This window comes from Dasypus novemcinctus, chromosome 26, assembly GCF_030445035.2.
Source record: "Dasypus novemcinctus isolate mDasNov1 chromosome 26, mDasNov1.1.hap2, whole genome shotgun sequence".
Taxonomy (NCBI): Eukaryota; Metazoa; Chordata; class Mammalia; order Cingulata; family Dasypodidae; genus Dasypus; species Dasypus novemcinctus.
Window position 1 is genome coordinate 48,176,040 of NC_080698.1, and position 17,948 is coordinate 48,193,987.

The following is a 17,948-nucleotide window of genomic DNA, read 5'->3' on the forward strand; positions in this document are numbered from 1 at the left end:
ATATACATTAATATTTCTACCCACTTTTGTACTCTAATGTTATTAGGATATAGCTGTTGAGGTTGATTTATTTTTTCAGTTTTTAGTTTTTGATGGAGGGAAGATATTTATTTTTTGTATCTTAATCCTTGACTTGCATATAGATTTTTTTAAGATTTATTTTTATTTATTTATTTCTCTCCCCTCTCTTCCCCCTGTTGTCTGCTCTCGGTGTCCATTCGCTGTGTGTTCTTCTGTGACTGCTTCCATCGTTAGCAGTGGCACCAGGAATCTGTGTTTCTTTTTGTTACGTCATCTTGTTTTGTCAGCTCTCCATATGTGCAGCGCCATTCTTGGGCAGGCTGCACTTTCTTTCACGCTGGGTGGCTCTTCTTACAGCCTGCACTCCTTGCGTGTGGGGCTCCCCTATGCCGGAGACACCCCTGCATGGCAGGGCACTCCTTGTGTGCATCAGCACTGCACATGGGCCAGCTCCACATGTGTCAGAGAGGCCCAGGGTTTGCACCACTGACCTCCTATGTGGTAGGTGGACGCCCTATCCATTGGGCCAAGTCTGCTTCCCTGCATATAGATTTTGATCCCTTCAATCCATATATCCCCTTCCCTGATATCCCTTTTCTTCAAAATGCTTGTGGTCTTAGGCATTTAAGTAAAGTCACACTAGGCTCATTGGTTTATATGTTTTGTTTAATGGCTCTTTATTACATGTCATATATCATTGCTAGTTTGACTCTTTTTAAAATAGTTGCTCAAATTTACAATGGAAATGTTCTTCCTTGCTCTGTGTCACTGGCCCTTTTTTGGAGGGGAAGGAAGGGAAGGGACTCAAATTGTCACTGCTTGACAGAAAAGATGTTGAGGTGATGTCAGTTTCGTTGACATGAACACTTTCCTGTAAGCTTCAGGCATACACCAAAGGACATGGCATGAGGAACTAGGAACCACATAGAGACTCCTTACTTGGAGTGTTGCAAGGCAAAGGTACACTTCTTGTATGTTGCATACAGCAAGAGGATAGAGCGCAGCATTTGTTTGCACATAGTCACAGTCATCTGAATCTGAGGCTCCTTAAGCCCAGTGGGCCACTGGTGCTCCCGGCTGATGATTTTGCAAAAGGCTGACTTGTCTGAAACTCTGAAGGTCCCAGTCCACTTTGGTGGCTGAGCCGTGATAACCCTGCCAAAGACGGAATCCACTCCATTGAGGCGGACAGGCTGGGGCTTCCTTACCAGCCCTTTCTTGTTGTTCGTAGTTCGGAGCTCTGATGTGTGGCAGGGTAACTTGGGGCTCACCCCAGTTTCCAGGAATGGGCTGTCTAGGACTAGAGTGACCTCTTGAAAGCACAGCTGTACTTCAAGGTCAGAAGGGGTATGTGGGAAACAGGGGGAGGCCCTAAAGGGGTGCTTGGAAGAAGGTGTAGGTGTTGTATGCCTCAGCCATTGGAAACTCTCGTCCAGTGGGGTCCATGGTGACCAGAGCTGGTAACCCGCCATTGACAGTCCTAAAGAGGAGGAATCAGAACAACGGAATTGCCCTGGCATGCTTTGGTGAGGGCTTGGCCATTCAAATTCACATCTGTCTCCAAGATTTAAACTTACTCTGTAGTTCCCATGAACTATTCCAACAGGTGATAGGGTGTTAAGTAATTCTGAAAAGGGCAGTAGGAGATACTTTGTGTGTCACATCTTTAGTAAGCCTTCTTATAAGCCTCTGAAGTAGGTTTTAAACCATTTTGCATATGAGGAAATGGGTTTGTCTGAAATGTAATATTTCAGATCTATGCTGTGTTGTTAACTGCTAAAGATAATCTACTCCTGTGCCGTGGCAGAGGCTGCTGAGACTTTAAGATGAGATCTTTATTTATGGTTGAAACTTGGAAAGGCCATGTTTTACCAAATATTTAAAACTCCAAGTCTCAAACTTTGTGTGGACTAGAAACTTCAGCAGCATCTGGGAACTTGTTAGAAATGCAACTATTTGTAACCCACCTTCAGAATCAGAATCTCTGGGGTAGGGCCCAGCAATCCACATTTAAATCAGCCTTCCACAGGATCCTGATACACTATAGCTTGAGAATTTATGCTACCCCTTTTTAAAGAGCTTTGATTGTTCTTAAGTATGGAAACAGTCTTTTCTTGGCCCTAAAAAACTCTTTCATAGCCCTGGGCTACCTATGTACCACCTCAGAGGAATTACTCCAGCGTGGGAGGGCAAAAATTTTCCAAAGGCCAGTCTTAAACAAATATTTTTTCTATCTTTTAGATATGTTTTTTTCTCATTTATGGAGACCCACTATGTCAAAACGTTAATTTTCTTTTTTCCTTTGAAGATAACCCTTCAAGGGCTTGGAGGATATTCATCAAGTAAAATTTGGATTTTCCATCATTATACTTCAAAATTGCTGATATATAAAGCATTTTCTGAGTTCAATAGATGCTAGCTAACATGTTTTCAGCACCTACCTATTATGTTAAGGGGCACAGGCGAGCCCTTTTCTTTCCAGCCAAGTGTATTGCTCTGCCCCTTCTCACTTCTCCCTCAAAAGGTAACAGCAGCAGGTCTGCTCCCATCCCATCCAGTAATTGCCCCAGAAATGCTGTAAGAAGTCGACACCTTCACCATAGTTTGTGAGACAGTAGAGTTGATTTTTTTTTTTAAGTACTATTAGTAACCTTTAAAACTAGAAGCCCTGCCCCTGACAATGGTTAGTATAAGGGAGGTTTGTTGATTTTTCTCCAACTATTACGTTTCTCAAAGTGCAGGCACTTGGTACATACTAAGTGTTCAAATATCCAGGCTGCCTTAGGATGAAAAGTGCCAATACCCAAGGGACAGTTACCTATTCCAAAAGGACTGTGAATGACTTCTGAAGCTTGGTACCATGCCCTAAGAGCATACATTCAAGATCACGCCTACTTTGGTACAACACCTTGGGGGAGAGGGGGCAGGTCTTAACTCCCTGGCATATGACCAAAAAAAAGTAATTCCAGGATTCTTTTCTTAACATCTATGAGGAAAAAGGGTAATAATAGGGGAAAGACCTTATTAAAGGTCCAGCGTAGATATTCGCAGCAGAACCACCGGAAATGAGAGGGTTTCTGACTCCAGGGTCTGTCCACCACTTCACACGAGGTTTAAATACACACGGCTCTTCCCCGCCCCCACCATGCGGAAGTCACATCCACTTCAGGCGGGGGGAACCTAGGAAGTCTTTTCAAGCTGCTCTAGTAGCCCCAGATAGGGGACGCCTTCTGGCCAAACAGGGTTCCCGTTTATACCTCTCCTCCCGTTCCAAGGAGCCCCGTCTCTCGATGTCCCCACCTGGGAAAGGGAAAGAAAGCGCCAAAGTGCGGCTGAGATCCTCGTGGACCGTGCACGCAGATCCGGAGCTGCCGGGAGTCGGGGAGAAACGGCTGGTCCTCCAGGGGTCCCTACCCGGGGGCGGGGGCCAGAGGGTCTGCCCGAGGCGGAGGTGGCGGTGGGAGCCGGGGCCGGGCCCCACCATCCCTGCGGGGCGCTCACCTCCTGAACTCCGCGGGCCGCACGCTCCAGAGTGGCCGCCGCTGCCGCCGAGCCGCATCTTTTCTCCACCCGGCGCCTGGCAACCGCCTTTGTGACCTAGGACTGCGGGGAGCCCCGAGCCGCGTGGGGGAGGGGGTCTGGGGGTTGAGCTCGAGGCGCGCCCTGAGGGGGCTCCGGAGCTGGACTCCTCACCCGCACTTCCCACCCGTTCTTGGAACGCCTGGTCCGGGACGCAGCCTTCAGAAGAGCAGGTTCGAATCCCGTCCTCCTGTTCGCCTTTCCCCCCACCACTCTCCTGTGCCTTTGATCAAGTCTCAATCTCAGCATCCATTCCAACAGAATACTGGCACCCCCACCTCAAACGCTGTGGTCAGGAACCTCAAAGTCCTGGGACCTGTGGTTGCATTGCAGCCTGCTCGGTGGGTCCTCAGGCTGAGTTACTTAGATTCTGGGGGCTTTTGTTGACTATTGGAAAGATCCCAGTGCAAGGAGATAGAACTTAATAAATGCCCATGGCAAGAGCAAGAAGAAAGATATGCACTGTGTCTTTCCTTGACTTCCTGCCCAAAAAGCTTTCTCAGTCTTCCGTTAAACCTCAAAATGGAAGATTATGTCCCATCTGTTGAAAAAAAATGGCTCCTTCATTTTTGATGGATTTGACAACTTTGTAAAGCGTCATTTCAAACAATTACCCTGGATCTCCTTCAGAGCCCCAGTGCCTGGCTCTGGCAGTGCCTTGGGGGAGGAATTCACTAATGACCTCCCTAATCTTCCATCGTCCCAGAAATTGCCTTGTACACTGCAAATTGTCCAATGCAGCACAAATCTGGACTGTCTTCCTTTTGTCTGGCTCTTTGGGTGACGCTGAAGGGGAGGGACTGGGGGTTTGGGCATGGGGTCAGTCTGGTCTGGAAGAGCAGAGTGTCTTGAAGGGCTTGTGAAAAGTTGTCAGATGCCTACTGTGCTTATGTGTGCCCTGAAGAAGAAATAAGTAGAAAGAGATTAGAAGGGAAGTCAGAAAATGGAGAGAGGGAAAGACAATGAAGAGTCTTGGAAGAGATGCAAATGATTTTTTAATGACAAAACTTTTTACCCAGTAAATTTATTTTTATTTTCCCTTGAGATATCTGTTATTTAAAAAGCCAGCAAAACAGGAGTTTCGTTGCACAGTTTTTTGTTTGTTTTTTTCAGTTAGGCCAGTAAAAGAATTTATTTGGGAAATGGAGGAAAGAACGGAGCTTGCTGAGAAATGGGAAAGAAAGATGGGAATACACATCAAAATTTGGTGCAGTCTCCTCCAGGCAGAGAAAGCATAATCGTTCTTTAATGAAAGTCTCCAAAGCAAAATTGTATGATTAGAAATTGTTGGATAGATATAGGTATATTTAATTGTCTGCTTTCTGCATAAGAAGAAAATGTAAGCTGAACTTGAGTACAAGCTTTTTTAGGAGCCAGGCACTGTTCTTAGTTTTTACTTAGCCTTACTCCCATAGTCCTCCCGACAATCGTAACCCTATTCTATTATCACACATGAAGGAAGCAAAGCTCAGAGGGGTAAAAGGACTCATTTCTCGTAGATTTGGGGTGTGAAACTGAGATGGCCCTCCTTTAAAGGAAAAGAAGTTCTGTCTGACTTCTCTGAGACACATCAGCACACCACTTCAACAGCATCACTTACAAAGCAGGACCTCGAGTGGAAGGGACACTTCATGCATACCTAGGGCTCTGTAGTTGTCAATTCCTATTGCTTAGTTTAGAAATCATTTATGTGAATAGAGGCGCTCAGACAGACTTTAACCTGTTTTTAGTGGGATACAGATAAAAGATAATGGATTCTGGGTTGCAGTAAAGATAAAATGAGGGATGAAGAGTCATTTAATTATTATTTTTTTATATTACACCCCTCACCTGACGGTTCCCTCATCTGTCTACTGGCCTTCTTTAGGAGCACCAGGAACCGAACTGGGGACCTCCCATGTGGGAGGTGAGTGCCCAACCACTTGGGACACGCCCATTCCCTGCTGGTTGCATCTGCTTAGTTGCAGTGTCTGCTTGGTTGCGGCATCTACTTGTTGTGGCAGCTGCAGCATCTACTTGGTTGTGGCATCTGCTCATCTTCTTTAGGAGGAACTGTAAACCAAACCCAGGACCTCCCATGTGGTAGGCAGGAGCACAATCGCTTGAGCCACATCCACATCTCTCAATATATATTTTTTAAGATTTATTTATTTTATTTATTTTCCCCCTTCCCCCCCTCCCACCCTGCTGTTTTTGCTGTTTGTGTTGTCTTCTCATTTTCTTTCCTCTAGGATTCACCGGGATTCAATCCTGGAGACCCCTGATGGGGAGAAAGGTTCCCTGTCAGTTGTGCCACCTCAGTTCCTGGTTTCTGCTGTGCTTCACCTTGACTCTCCCCTTGTCTCTCTTTTGTTTCATCATTATCTTGCCACGTGACTCACTTGCACGGGGCACAGGCTCACCACGTGGGCATTCAGGCAGGCACTTGTTCACCACACAGGCACTAGCTCAAGCACTGCCTTGCCGTGCGGGCATGCTTTCTTTTCTTCTTTTTCACCAGGAGGTTCCAGGGGTCGAACCCAGGTCCTCCCATATAGTAAGCAGAAGCTCTATCACTTGAGCCACATCCACTTCCCCCTCAATATTTTGTAACTGTTTAAATGAGTCTTTGGGAGCAGATGTGATGCAAGCTATTGAGCTCCTACCTACCACATGGGAGAGCCTGAGTTCGGTTCCTGATGCCTCCTAAAGAAGATGAGCAAGACAGCAAGCTGACGCAACAAGATGATGCAACAAGAAGACACAAAGAAGAAAGACAATGAGAGACACAATAAAGCAGGGAGCTGAGGTGGCTCAAGCGATTGAGTACCTCTCTCCCCACGGGAGGTCCCTGGTTTGGTTCCCGGTGCCTCCTGGAGAGAAGATGAGCAGAGAGCAGACAGCGAGCACAAAACGAGGTGGGGGCAGAGTAAATAAAATAAATATTTTTAAAAACATTGAAATGTAAACTATTTCCTAAAGAAATTTCTCAGACATTCTCAATTTATATGATAAATGCCCAAGGGAGTAGCTTCCCTTCCAGTGGTGATATAGCAGGAAAGGCACAGAGGGAACAGAAGAAGGCTGAGGAATGAGGAGAAAATGAGTCACAAAAAGAGGATGATGAAGATGGTGGCAACCTCCCTGAATCCTAGGAGAAGACTGAAGAAGAGGGAGAGGCATCATTGAAAGAGACTAAAGAAAATACTGAGATAGGGAGCAGACAGGAAATAGAGGAAGAGGAAGGTGAAGAGCCAGGAGAAGAAGATTCTGAGGACTTTTCATGCTTTATTTCTTCAAGTTTTCCAGAAAACACAAGTCATAAAGCAATCATTTCAACCATTTTCCCACAAACCAAACTTAACAAAACGCTTTTTGGAAGCTAACATACCTCTCTAAGTATTATATTAGGGGTTCTGTGAAGAGTTATACTATATGATGCGGCTAAATGGACTTGGATATATTTATTTAATCCTGTCAACATGAAATTAAATGAGAAAACAATATGTGCCTGAAATTTTGGCCTTCCTCTGCAAGAAAAGACCTTCTTACTACTACCCTGAAAAAAATGATTTCAAGGTATAGAACTTCTCTTCGTGAAATGATGAACTTATTTCCTCTGTATGTGCCTCATGCTACTTGTCTTGAAATTAGCTTTGAAAATGAATGTGCTCTCCAGAAAACAATCCTATAAATAAAGATTAATAGCAAAGAGAGAGAAGAGAGAATGAAGTCTGGAATCAATTGGTAAAGGCCCACCGCTTAATTGGCTGTGTAACCCTGAGCTTCAGTTTTCTCATCTGTAAAATGGTGATAATCTCTTTCTGACTTCTCCCCGCATGGTTTGTGAGGCTCCAGTAAGGTAATAGCTGTATAAGCATCTTAGTAGCTTGTTAAATCTTCTACCTAAGTAAAGGACTGTTAGTAATGGTTTCTTCTCTGCTACTGCTAGAAGTAACCTGATTCTTCAGCCACTTTTTCAATAAAAAGCCTTTACAGCACAAATCAGATTGGAAATACTGCCTGAAACAATATTAGTAGTCTAATTCCACTACCTTAACAAATCAGATATTGACATTTTTGGTATATCTTTCTTGTCCTCAAGCAGAAGTAATTTTTATATAGTTGAAATTTTTAAAAATGTGTTTTTTCCCTTCAATTTATCATGTGTTTTCACATTGCCACACTCTTCATAGCGTTTAAATGACTGCATAGTATTGCCTTCAGTAGCTATACCTTTATTTAGCCATTCCGCAATTGTTGGTTTAGTTTAGTTTTGAAAATTCTACAGAGTACTTTTGTGCTTAAAGTGCTCTTTTCCCCCTTTTCAATGATTTTCTTAATATAATTAGGTCAAATAGTTTGAAATTGTTTACAGCTCTTGCTATCAATTATCACATTTCCTTCTGAAAGCACAGTGTGATCAGCTATTTATGATCCTACCAATTTCACCTCAGCCTCTCCAATCAGTGGGTATTATCATTAAATATATATATATATTTTTTCTTATTTGATATATAGAAGGTGGGATGTCGTGTTGAAAAACATTTTTAAAATAACTTGAGTTTAGTGTGGTTTAAATCGCTGTGCCCATCTCATTGCTGACACATACCGCGCCACCTTAATTTAGAGCAGTTGAGCTAACAACCCAACGCGCCTCCAAACGACCCTAACCAGTGACCAGGTGGCTCTTAGCGCATGCGTACTCCACTCTCCCCGCCCGCGTTGCAAGTGTTTGCCGGAGCGTGGGAGAAGAGCGAAAACTCAGCGGAGGACGCGACACTGCGCAGACTCACCAAGGTTCGGGGCATCCGTGGGAGTCAAGGGATAGGCGGGGCCTGCCGGCGAGGGCGCACTGGCGGCCTGTTGGGGGCACGGCGCCTGCGCAGTCGTTCTTCCTTAAGCGGCCGCCATGGCGGGCCAGGAGGATCCGGTGCAAAGAGAGATTCATCAGGACTGGGCAAATCGGGAGTACATTGAGGTCATCACGAGCAGCATCAAGAAAATCGCGGACTTTCTCAACTCGTTCGGTCAGCGGGCGAGCTGGGGGAGGCGGGGAGGAGGGAGGCTTCCGAGGCGGTTTGGTGGGAGCACTGGGAAGCTTTGAGAGGGCTCCCCCGAAGCCTTGGTTGGCTCCGGCGAGTTTTCGCTTCCTTCGGGCCACACTTTCCTCCTCCGCTCCTGACCTCTAGGCTTCGTCGGACGGTTCTTTGTGGGGTTATCCTGCCCCAAAGTTGACTTCATCGGATCCTCTAACAAGTACTTCCTTTCCCCAGACACGTCTCTCAGTCGGCCCGGTCCGCTCTGCATCTTTTCTTCCCCTCCCTCCTTTGTGCTCCGCTCCCATTCCAGTCCCCACTTTGCACTCACAGTGCGCCTTCCAAACGCGGTCTTGACCGCGTCGATCCCCTTTTGAGGATCCTTGACGGTTGCCAGTCCTTCAGGGTCATGCCAAACCCCTTTGCGCCTACATGTTTTCGCATTCCTTTCAGTCACCACTTCAGCCGTTCTTCTGTCTCTCTGTTCCTTCTGTCCCTTGAATGCTTGCTGAAAGCAGTAAGAGTTGAGGTCAGAGAGGGAGGTAAAGTCCAGATCATTGTAGGGCCATGGCAGTCTTCTCTGTATTGCTAGTATTTAGCATATAAAATGAAGTAGGTGTTTTGTCTTATAACCCGTTCTTCAGAGCTAACACAGGACAGGTGACTTGAGCATAAAGATAACTTCGCCAGAATCTTTCCTAGGTATGTCCTGCTTGTGACAGGAGTAAACATTTTCTGCCTTCTTGAGAGCAAGCTTATAATACAGAATCCTATTTCCATGTTTTCCAAGGGTTTCTTTAAGAGAATTTTTGGCTTCCAGTATACTTTTTAAAAAATGGAATTACAAGGTGTGGAGATGACATCTAGTTTTCTTTTTCCAGCTAGTATGCTTTGGTTCCATTAATTCAGCAACATTACACAATTAAGATTAAATAGTGAAAACTGATGTGTAGAATTTTTTTTTCAATGAATTAATTTCCAGCTAGTGGACTGATGAGTCCTAGGGAGTATAAATGTCACTTTCCTTGTTTTATAAGCACGAAAATACCCGCTCTCAGATTTTTAGATCAGATGTGTGAATCACATTTTGTGATCAGATGGAGAAGACTTTTTGTTTGGAATTTCTAACAAGTCCTAGACTGAGGACATAGACACACAAAATTCCAAAACACTTAGGAAGCACAAGAAATGGCTTCCCTTGGCTTAGGCCTCCCTGAAAGTGATGATAATGGCCTAATGTTTGGAGTAATTGCTGGGTGATTTTTGAAGATTTTTAAGAGGTGAATTTAGTCCTTTTAATTACTCGGAAGAACAAATGTGAAGCAATAGTGAAAGTTAAAGCCGTTTGACTTAGCAATTATGTATAACTGAGGCAAGTTCCTGAAGATTGGCAATACCATGACAGAAGAGTTTAGATGAGGAACAGCAGGCTGAGAAACTGGATGAATCATAAAAACATGAATACATTGTCTTGGCATTGACTGATTCAGGATGAGGGTGTGTGGGATGAATCTCCCCACACTAAGCTCTAAGCATGACTCCTCGGTTCTGATGTACGTATCTGTGGGGCTTATGTTGTGTGGTACAAAGATTCAGTTAGAGTTTATTTTGGGGGGCCACTGGAGCTCTTGGAAAATAGCAGCAATCCTGCACTGCTGACCCTGACCACAGAAAATTGTCATGGGCCTGTGCTCTGGAAAGGGAACTGTTTTCCCAAGATAGCTCCTGACTTTCTGAACAACTTTTACGCTGTGGTTCCAGCTGGTGAGAGTAGCGTCACCATCTCCTCGTGGTTTTCTCTTTCAGAATTGGAGGACCACCTGAATCTGAAGATACATCAATTTTAATGCAGTGATAACACCCTAACAATAGGCCTGTTCTGTACCTTGGAATTGGTGATGTTTCTAAGAATAGATCATCTCAGATTATAGCTTTTAATTTTTATACTGTTTTATTTTTCTGATTCGAAAATGAATACATGCTTATTGCATAAGATTCAGAATGTGCAGAGAAGTGTAAAGAAAAAAAAATAGAAAATGCCACCATTTAAAAATATCAGTTTCTATACTTCCTTAGCCAACAAATACAGCATGCCTGTTGTGACCCCAGTTGTGTGTCAAATGATGTGAGAAAGGAATAAATAAGATAAATTACATAGTACACACTCCTAAGAAGTTTAGAATCTTATTGGAAGAATACACCTGTAAACCAATTCAAGATAAAGTGTTGATTTTTGTAGTGCCAGGATTATGTGCAGTCAGAGTTCAAAGAAGGAGCCATCTGGCTCCTGGCATTTGTCAGCAGTGGTGATGTATATACACCATTAATAATCCTGACAAGGACTGGAATTTTAATTAAAGACTGGTGATAATGAATACATAAATGTGCTCTGATTTCAGATTTGCTTAGCTGCTGAATGCTTTCCCAGTGTTTGGGGATTTTTTGTTTTTCTTTTTTAGGTACTGGGGCCAGGGATTGAACCTGGGACTTTGTATGTGGGAAGCCGGTGCTTAACCACCGAGCCAAATCAGTTCCCCTGAGTTGTTTTGTTTTGTTTTGTTCTTTGCTTGTTTGCTTTGTTTTTGTTTTTGTTTTTAGGAGGCACTAGGAACCAAACTCTGGACTTCCCATGTGGGGAGCAGGCACTTAACCACTTGAGCCTCATCCGTTCCCCCCCAGTTATTTGAACCAGTTTGTACTGGTTGGGATTTGAAATATGACCCAGGTTTCTGGAGTTGGGCATTTTATATTTCTCAGTATAAAATGCTTATCTTTATAGGCCAGTAGCATCATATTGTTCTTGGAGTCTGATTCATTACCAGATTGACAGAGCTATAGCAAAATAGCCACCCAGGAAGGAATTTTCCTCTCCCGTGTGTGCGCCCATGTGCACACACACAATTTTGGCAAGTCTCGTTATGGAGAGTGACAGGTTGTCAGTGATAATAGTCATACTCTTACTGAATAGCCTACACGATGTGCCTTTGAGCTTCTAAAAGCTGAAAAGAGATTTGATCCTACAGGGCAATCCTGGTAGAAAGTAGCAGTGTACCCAGAAAGGTGGGTTGTACTGAGATACACATAAACTAGACCTGGGGATTAGAGGAAACAACACTAGAAGATAAGAAAATAAGATAAAAAAGAATATAATGAAGAATGTCCAGGATAGGCAAGTACATAGAGACAGAAAGTAGGTTAGTGGTTGCCTGGGACTGAGGGGAGGCTAAATACGGAATAACTACTAATGTTTACAAGTTTTCTGGGGGGAATAATGAAAATGTTCTGAAATTAGATTTATGGTGATGGTTGCAAACTCTGTAAATATACTACACACTTGAACTTTATGGTATATAAATTATATATCAAAGTTTAACAAAAGAATATTGAAGAATAGCAATTAGGATGGATGAAGGAGAATTAATAACATGGAAGTGAAAAGAAAAATGAATTAGAAAGCAAAATTGGGCTGTAAGCAAATTTTAAAAGATATAGGGAATAAAACATGGCCTCAGAACCTCAGAAGGATGGTAGCAGGGTGCTGTGGGACAGTGTGATTGGAAAGCGTACCATATCGGTCAGTGAAGGGACTGGGTTTTGAACTCTGCTACTACTTTGTCTCATCTGTGGCCCAAGATGGGTCCTGACCACCATATATAGGCTTCAGTTTCCTTATTGTAAAACGAGTGGTGTCACACTAGACACAAACTTTTGCTCCACTACCATGCCAGAATACATCTCTTTTACAAGAGACATCTACTGTGTTGCCGGCAAGATGCTAAGGTTATAAAGACTATTAAGAGGCAGTATCTGCTTTTGATTAACTCATTCTAGTGGATACAGACATAAGTAAATTGCAAATGACAATATCACTTGACTTTGTAGCATGAACATTTTATATTAAATATTTTTCAAAGTTGTAATGTTTAATGGCTATTTTAATAATCCCTCATATATATTGCCTTATTTTACCAAACCGTTCTTCTAGAGATGGACATTTAAGTTGTTTTAAGTTTTTCTTTATCATACATAATTGCGATGAATGTTCGTGTTTGTTAAATCTTTATCTGAAAAGGGAGGTGATAATCAAAAGACTGAATACATAAATACCTTGCACATTAGAAATTCATCCATAAATATTGAGATAAATACAGATGAGGGAGAGTTTTATGCATCTGACAAAGGTACAGTTTGAACTTAGCCTTGAAGGGTGGACGTTTAGACAGGCAAGATTAATAAAATTTGGAGATGATGAAATGAAAGTTGAGGCAAGGTCAGAGTGTAGGAAAATTTGTCAAAATGGATAAAGTACTTTTGCATAATAGGCAGGGAAGAGGTGAAAAGAAAGATAGTTAGCAAAGTGTTTAAATCATTGGGGGGAGGATCTTGGAGAGTGGATATTTAGACTTAAAAAATAAAGGTTATTTGGATATGACTGAAAAACATTGTTGGAGGAGGTAGTAGGAAACAGTATGCTTAGGTATATTTTTTTCATGTGTGTTGAGAATAGTGGAGAGAGTAGTTGGGTAGTCTGTTAGAATTCTAAGTTCACAAAGGAGATAGGCTGTTAGGGGAAATCTAGGTTTCTTTTTGGGGGAAAAATGATTGGAGAAAGCATAGGAAGAAAAGGAATTTTTATTGTTTTTCACAGCTGGAATATGGGTTCCACAGGGTAATTGATGTTCTCCAAGTTTTCTCTGGTTCTTAGAGGCCTGTGCAGATGATTATGATGAAACATTCTGTACCCTCCTAGAGCAACAGTGATGATTTGGCTTCCGAGAGCTTAGTCACATTGACACCTCCCCCATCCTCTATATTTTCTGTTTCTTTCTTGGCTTCTACTTATTCTTCCCTGTGGAGATCATTTTTTCTACCCACCAAACCCACAGTCATTTCTCATCTCTTGAAACTTAGTTTGCCTGTTAGCAAATAGCCATCTGTACAACCTGGTGTATTAATTTTCTTTTCTTTTTTTTTTTTTTTTAAACAGTAGAAATAAACCTTTATTGTTTATATAAGTAGGAAAAAATCCTTTTCCATAAAGAAATTTCAGTATCAATCAAAGGAAAATTGAACAATGTAAGAATTACATACTTGGGGGAGGGTGAGAGGGAAGCATGAAATTTAAGTCTTGTAAATATAGTAAGATTTTGACAGCGCAAAGTAAAGTTTTACAGAGACATGCAAATGATAACCTATTTACCTTAAAGATTCAGATAATGGTGTTAAAGTGCCATCTCCCCTATCTACTACTCGAAAGAAATTCAATTGATCTCCTTCTCGATATACCAAAAATATAACTTGTTTGTTGCAGGAGGTCTTCTCCCAGACCTCATCTCAACTGGAATCCATGTACTCAGCCACCTCCCTAAGTGGATCTTCCATAGGAACTCTTCTAGTATTTATAGGTCCACCATGCATAGTCAATACCAGTTTCAAGGTCCAACCTCCTTAAATGTCATAATCATTTAAGCAATAATCATCTTCAAGTTCCATGTTATTCCAAATTAAGTGCTGCTGACAGATGGGAATACATTTCTGAGGTCAGGAAAATCAAGGCATCATCAGATGATGCTTTTTCCGCAAAGACTGGCTGCTGGTGATCCTGGACTCCTGTGTCACCTGGCAAGGCACATGGCTACGTCTGTTGGTCTCCCTTCTCTTCCAAGTTTCACTGCTTTCAATTTCTAGCTTCCATGGCTTTCTCTCTCTCCATCTGAATTCTGTATTTGTTTTCTATAGCTGTCATAACATGTTATTAAGTTCTGTAGGCCAGGAGTTTGACACTGGTTCACTGGGCTAAAATCAAGGTGTTGGGATGGCTGCGTTCATTTCTGGAGGCTCAAAGGGAGAATCTTTTCTTGCTGATTGAGTTGTCTTTGGCTGAATTCAGTTTATCATGGTCATAGAACCTGTTTCCTTGCTAGCTGTCAACTGAGGACCATTCCCAGATTTTAAAGGTCACAGCATTCCTTGGCTCATGTTCTCCTTCCTCCATCTCCAAAGCTAGCAATGGAATCTTGAGTTCCTCTTACACTCAAATGTCTTCTTCCAGTTCATCTCTCTGATTCTCTTCCCCTGCCTTTCTCTTCCCACTTTTAAGGACTTATGTGATTAGATTGGGCTCATGTGGGTGATCCCCTTTCTCAAGGTCCTTCACCTTAATCACATTTGCAAAGTCCCTTTTGCCATGTAAGGTACATATTCATAGATTCCAGGGGGATTGGGGTGGGGGCCATTATTTTGCCTACTACACTTGGTAGATGTTCAGCAGGTGCATTCTTAGCAGCCGTGTTTCCAATATATTTCTGACCTTCTCCTCTTCTATGTTTTTGCCCCTTCTCCCAATTTGTACTCTCATGTTATGTCAGTTCCTCATCTTTTGTTTAGGGTGTCTATGTGTCTGTTTGGAGTGACATTAATCCTGAACATCAGTCTCCTTTTACCAGATATGTCTTGTCGTTCAAGACTTGCAACACTAAATGAGAAATTGACTGCCCTTGAACGGAGAATAGAGTACATTGAAGCCCGGGTGAGTATAATCAGCAAGGTGCGTCTTCATGAGGCTAGGCAAGAGCTGTCCAAGGGAGAATGCACATTTCCACTGATTGCTTAAACAACCCTGAAAGTAGATGATATGTGTGAAATCAGACTTAAAGAAGTTAAGTACCTTGCCTAGATTTGAACCAGGTATCCTTAACTCCAGAGCCATGTTCTTTTCCACCATTCCGCACTGTCTAGCATCTAAAATGCGATTTATTTTCAGGCCCTTGTCATCCTTTTGAATTTATTGAATGTTCGTTTTCCTTTGACAGGTGACAAAAGGTGAGACCCTCACCTAGAGCTATGCCATGCTGCTGCTGAGAAGTTGCTTTACAGAACACAGGCCCACGTGGGAAATGCCATAGCAGCCTCAGCAACTTCCTCTCTCCTTACAGAGCAACAGGGCTTATTCTTGTTTTTCTTTTTTCAAAAATGTGCCGTTTGGGCTTTGCCATGTACATCTGGGGGTATAATGTGGCATGTGGGAAAAAGTCCAGGGGAACTATTGGAAATAACATTATACATTTTATAGAACTATTTGTCAACTTATTTTAGGCACTCAGAGCCAGAAGCCTGGGACTCTTTGTCCTCCTCACCTCTCTCTTTTTCAGACCTTACAACTCTCCATTCCTTTGTATTGTTCCTATAAACAGTCTTTGTCTCCTCACCACCTTTGGTGAGGAGTGGGGGACAATCCTGGCTGAGATACTGATGCCTTGGCAAAGTGGCTGCCAGAGAATGTTGTTGGTAACCTGCCAGCTTATTGTCCTTTTGGGAATGTCAAGACTAGGCCCCCCGTGGCTTGAAGGGGCATTTTCAGGGTTTTCTTTCTGTCATCTGGGGTGTCTTTGCCACTCATATTTCCCTAATAAACTCCTCAACTTTACCTGACTGCTGATTGTGGTGGGGGAGGAGCTAGAGATGGAACTCACCTATTTTACGGAAATCTGATGTGTATGATTATTATTCTGGCATAAAACTTTCAGATGTGGCTGTTTGATATAAAGCCTTGGTGGCTAACTAGCCCAAGCTCCCATGTTTGGACCTGGGAATCATCTGGTCATTCAGCAGACATTTACCAAATGCTTACTGTATGGGCATGTTCTATTCTAATAAAAGATACAGAGTTGAATCTGGCATGATCTTTACAGTCTCTTGAAATACCAACATCCACACAATTTAACCATGATACAGGGAAGACTTAGTTTTATAAAGTTATCTTTGAAAAGCCAGTCATTTAAACAGTAAAGTCAAAACATTCTTGAATTCAACGCTTATTGCATACTTGTGCTGACCTATTTCTCCAAGCTTATCCCTTATACAGAATCTCCATTTTAGTCATTTAGAAATCATTCTTCATGCATACTAGTGCCCCCCTCCACTCCCTCCATATTTGCCATTTGGAGTCTAGCTCAAGTGCAGTTCCCCCAGAAAGTTCTGAACTTTTTCAGTCAGTACTGCCCTCTTCATTTTCTCAACTCTTCCCATCCTACCATGCAAAAAGCTCTGGATTTGATTGCTATAAATTGTTCTGTGATTCAGTATATACCTCTTAGAATATATATATATGAATGCCCTTTCCTTTACTGCTCAGCTGGGTGCCTTGCTTAAGGCCAGTAGTCAGGAAACACCAATTGAACTGATTTGTAGAGCTGAAGCCTTTTGCATTGTCACATCTTCCCAGAACCCCTGCTTAGACTTCTGGAAGACCTTTTTAAGTAATGCCTTCACATTAAAGTAGGATCTTAAAATGGAGGCAAAGGAAATAAGTATTCTAAAGTTGAAGTTTTAGGTTATTTGGTGCTCTGCTGTCAGTTTAACAGACATTTATTGAGTTCCTGCTGTATGCAAGGACTGTAACGAGATAGTGATAGGGCAAAAGTGAAGTAACAAATAGGAAAAACCCTTCTTTTCATGAAAGTACGTGTGAAAATGAGCGAAAAAAATTTTATGGCCCTAAAGATATTAATATGTTAATTTGTATCAAAGTAATGTTTCTTAAAAAAATTAGCAGCCTAAATAATAATACATTCCTAAGCTGGTTGTAAAGAGAGTTACAGGTAGCATTGGGTGTGGGAAGTCTCCTCTGGTAGTAGTAATTCCTTATCTTGCATGGTGCTTTAGGATACCAGGGTGCTTTCTTTGTTACCACCGTTTAGTGAGATGAGGCCCTGAGTATATAGTTAGTATTGTCTATGCTGAGTGTTAAAATGTGCTAAGTGCTTTACATACTTTATTCCATTTAATCCTCAAAGAACTCCTGAGTTAGGTATTCTTTCCATACAATAAGTAAGGAAACAAGTTTAGAGTGGCTGAAAACTTACCCAGAGTAATTAATGCAAAGCAAGTGAAGGTGCTGGAATCTAAACCCAGACCTACCTGACTCATAGACTGCTCTAATCATTCCTCTACTTTTTTTTTTTGTTCTATATTGTATTTTTATTTACACATAAGAAAAAAATGGGTGAAGTAAGCTGCTGAAATCACACAACCTGTGTAGCTGAACAATGATTAAAACCCAAGACCATATGGCTCTACTTTTGAATATAATGTATAACCAGATCTGAAACTTACTTTCTCATTCTAATCCAGTGCCTCTTCACTATACTCAATGTTTGTTAGAGTCGGGGACCCGAAGAGTATCGGGAATGAAAGATAAAGATTGGGATCAGGGTATCTGAGAGCATTGAAGCCTCAAGCTCATCAGACAAGTTTATTAATATCAGGGGCTTCTTTATATACCCCAAGCAATCGTGAGAACCAGCAACTATTCTAGCTAGCTATTCCCAT

The 17,948-nt window shown here is 42.3% G+C and overlaps 2 protein-coding genes across 6 annotated transcripts; one reads left to right on the forward strand and one right to left on the reverse strand.

Moving 5' to 3' along the window:
• Window positions 1-669: 669 nt before the first annotated feature.
• On the reverse strand, window positions 670-4,316 carry FANCD2OS (FANCD2 opposite strand). Of its 5 annotated transcripts, none has more exons than XM_058288557.2 (3): window positions 3,523-4,305; window positions 3,279-3,321; window positions 670-1,501 (listed from the first exon to the last, which is right to left on the reverse strand). In XM_058288557.2, exon 3 carries the CDS (start codon window positions 1,491-1,493, stop codon window positions 957-959), a length of 537 nt encoding a protein of 178 aa, XP_058144540.1. In that variant the 5' UTR covers window positions 1,494-1,501; window positions 3,279-3,321; window positions 3,523-4,305; the 3' UTR covers window positions 670-956. The 5 variants fall into 5 exon arrangements, with proteins under 5 accessions (XP_058144540.1, XP_071068324.1, XP_058144541.1 ...); XM_071212223.1 differs by having other exon boundaries at window positions 3,042-3,321; XM_058288558.2 differs by lacking the exon at window positions 3,279-3,321 and having other exon boundaries at window positions 3,322-4,316.
• Window positions 4,317-6,123: 1,807 nt separating this feature from the next.
• BRK1 (BRICK1 subunit of SCAR/WAVE actin nucleating complex) lies at window positions 6,124-16,295 on the forward strand. The gene is made up of 3 exons (XM_004452690.5): window positions 6,124-8,609; window positions 15,065-15,147; window positions 15,431-16,295. Exons 1-3 carry the CDS (start codon window positions 8,492-8,494, stop codon window positions 15,455-15,457), a joined length of 228 nt encoding a protein of 75 aa, XP_004452747.1. The 5' UTR covers window positions 6,124-8,491; the 3' UTR covers window positions 15,458-16,295.
• The last annotated feature ends 1,653 nt before the right edge of the window (window positions 16,296-17,948 follow it).